The following is a 2,708-nucleotide window of genomic DNA, read 5'->3' as shown; positions in this document are numbered from 1 at the left end:
ATTGAAATCTTATGGGGTACCTTCCCCTAGTGGCATTTCCACACGTCCCACTATGCCCACCATAGAAGCGGTAAACTTTGAGATAAGCCTGCCCTCATCAACATGATCCAACAGAACCAATTTGGGGGGCATCCATCTGAAGACCCTACCAATCATCTATAACGGTTTCAACAACCCTGTCGTACCGTTAAGCACCAAGGGGTCACTCCTGATCAGTTGAAGGTCATGTTCTTCAAATTTTCATTAAAGGACAAGGCACATAAATGGTTGAATGATGTTAATGAAACTGAGTGGAGTACTATATCTGAAGCATTCCTGAAAGAATACTAGCCTCCTACCAAGACTACATAAATCAGACATAAACTTGCTACTTTCCAACAACAACCTGATGAGACGTTGAAAGAAGCATGGAATAGGTTCAAGGACCTACAGATAGAATGTCCACACCATAATCTTGATAAGTGGTTCATCATCCAAGCATAAGAGTACAATTGATTCATCTGCGGGGGGTGTTTTCCTAGATAAGGAGGTGGATGAAGGGTATAATTTTCTTGCTAACTTAGCGGCAAATGATCATAGTTCTTCTAGGACTATTACAAAGAAAAAGTTGGATGCTGATGCATATGCCCTATTGTCTTCACAAGTAGCCCAGTTGAGCATGAAATTAGATGCTCCGAAATCTTCACAGTATAGTACTCCTCCTATGAGTATTAATGCAATGTCTTCCGTGGCTCCTATTACATCTTCTTACTGTGAGGTGTGTGGTGTTCAAGGCCATTTTGGTCATGATTGTTCCTACAAACCTGACCCGAATCATATGGAGCATGCAAAAGCTTTTCAATAGAGACCTCCATACAGCCCTTACTCTAACACATTCAACTCAAGTTAGAGGGATCATCCCAATTTTTCCTACAAAAGAAACAACGTTCATAACCCTCAACCCATGCCACAAGCCTCCTACCAACCACCACATCAACACCCACCACCACATGCTGCTCTACCACAATACTACCAAGGGGCCTCTTAAAATCCTCCTCCTGGTTTAGTAAACCCTCATACCTAGGGTATCAACAACAACCTTCTTCAAATGTCGGCTCTCAAGAGCCTACCCTGTCTGATGTGATACAGATGATAGTTTCTATGAAACAAAGTACTGATGAGCGCATTAAGGAGTTGAAAAATGCAACGAAAACACTTGGAGACTCAACTTGCTCAAGTAGCTATGAACAATACTCAAAGGTCAACTACCTGGACAACCCATCCCCAAGGAGATTATCAATGTCGTTACACTTCGTAGTGGCACTGTTTATGATGCTCCTCCCATGCTCATTAATGATGTTGCTCCTAGAAAAGAGAAGGAGGTGGTAGAGGAAGAAGCGGAGAAGAGTTCGATGTTTGAGGTTGAACTAGCCAAGGAATATCATACAGGGAAGTAGATAGAAAAGGTTTCTGAAATGCCTATTTCACCAAGGCAACCTTTTCCCCATAGAATGCAGAAGTCGAAGGTCGATGAACAACTTGGTAAGTTCTTGGCTATGGTCAAGAACTATGAGGTAGCAATTCCTTTTACTAAACTTAATTTTCAAGTGCCTGTTTATACAAAGTTTTTGAAAGACATGATTAGTAAAAAGAAAGACTTTGGTGGGGTAGATCGAGTCGCTCTAACTGAAGAGTGTAGCACTGTTTTACAAAATAGAACCCCACCTAAGTTGAAGGATCCTGGTAGTTTTTCCATCCCTTGCCATGTAGGTGCATTATTTATAGATAAGGTATTGTGTGATTTAGGTGCATCTGTGTCTGTCATGCCTTTGTCTGTTTGTAAGAAACTGAATATAGGAGCACTTGAGTGCACTCAAATTGCATTGCAAATGGTCGACCGTTCTATAAAGTACACTGTAGGTGTTTTAGAAGACGTTCCTGTTAGGGTAGGAAAGTTTTATATTCCTGTTGATTTTGTTGTGCTTGATATGGAGGAGGATGCCAAATTTCCTATTATTCTTGGTAGGCCGTTTTTGTGTACAGCTGGTGTTCTTATAGATGTCAAATCTCGGTCTTTGAGTTTGAGTGTTGGTGATGATAATGTCACTTTTAAACTAACCAATGCTGTTAAGTCTCCTATGCTTAAGCAAACTTGCTGCAGGATGGATATTCTTGAGGAGATTAGTTTATCTGCACTCCCGCAGATGCTTTGTGCTGACCCTCTAGAGGTTGCACTTACTATGGATGTTTCCCGAGGCATCGATGCCGAAGTCGTTGCCTCCATTATCGATTAGGAGGGACCTCGGGTTGAAAAGGGAAAAAGATTGGTGGTTATGGAAAATGTGCATTCTACCTATGCACCTGAGGTAACATGTCCGACTGCAAGCCATAGTGGCAGTCTTATAATGAGGCAAATGTTTGATAAGGGGGGCACTCATTGCGAAGCCCCTCCGATTTGAGATTGAGGAGAGAGTGAGAGAGCAAGAGAGTACTAAGGTTAATTTGTATGTATTTTCTCTCTCTTTTACTGCCTTTTAGTGTGTATATTTTTTTTCTAGGATGTTGCATGGTTTGTACCGCTTATTAGGAGTGGAAGTTTACATGTAACCAAAAAAGTATGTACTGCTTATTATATCATATTAGATTTCATCTCATTTTAGTTGAATCTGTGGGACTATTGCTAGCACTCATTGAGAACCTTGTTGATATTTTACTACACTTCCTAAGCA

General features: G+C 41.0%; 1 protein-coding gene and 1 non-coding gene across 2 annotated transcripts; one reads left to right on the top strand and one right to left on the bottom strand.

The window, feature by feature from the left end:
* Positions 1-349: 349 nt before the first annotated feature.
* LOC125494590 (small nucleolar RNA R71) lies at positions 350-455 on the bottom strand. Its single transcript, XR_007270829.1, has one exon. It is a non-coding gene; the product is annotated as a small nucleolar RNA R71 (small nucleolar RNA).
* A 1,035-nt stretch (positions 456-1,490) lies between these two features.
* LOC104898216 (uncharacterized) lies at positions 1,491-2,273 on the top strand. The gene is made up of 3 exons (XM_048635815.1): positions 1,491-1,674; positions 1,786-2,050; positions 2,141-2,273. Exons 1-3 carry the CDS (start codon positions 1,491-1,493, stop codon positions 2,271-2,273), a joined length of 582 nt encoding a protein of 193 aa, XP_048491772.1.
* Positions 2,274-2,708: the final 435 nt, after the last annotated feature.

The sequence above is a fragment of the Beta vulgaris genome, chromosome 1 (genome assembly GCF_026745355.1).
Source record: "Beta vulgaris subsp. vulgaris cultivar EL10 chromosome 1, EL10.2, whole genome shotgun sequence".
In the NCBI taxonomy this organism is placed as follows: Eukaryota; Viridiplantae; Streptophyta; class Magnoliopsida; order Caryophyllales; family Amaranthaceae; genus Beta; species Beta vulgaris.
This window is presented reverse-complemented; position numbering and strand designations above follow the sequence as displayed.

Coding starts and splice junctions, on each gene's coding strand:
- LOC104898216 (XM_048635815.1), top strand. CDS start 1,491: ATGCAGAAGTCGAAGGTCGATGAACAACTTGGTAAGTTCTTGGCTATG. Junction 1,675..1,785: donor AGTCGCTCTAACTGAAGAGT/GTAGCACTGTTT, acceptor TGTGTGATTTAG/GTGCATCTGTGTCTGTCATG. Junction 2,051..2,140: donor CTTATAGATGTCAAATCTCG/GTCTTTGAGTTT, acceptor AACTTGCTGCAG/GATGGATATTCTTGAGGAGA.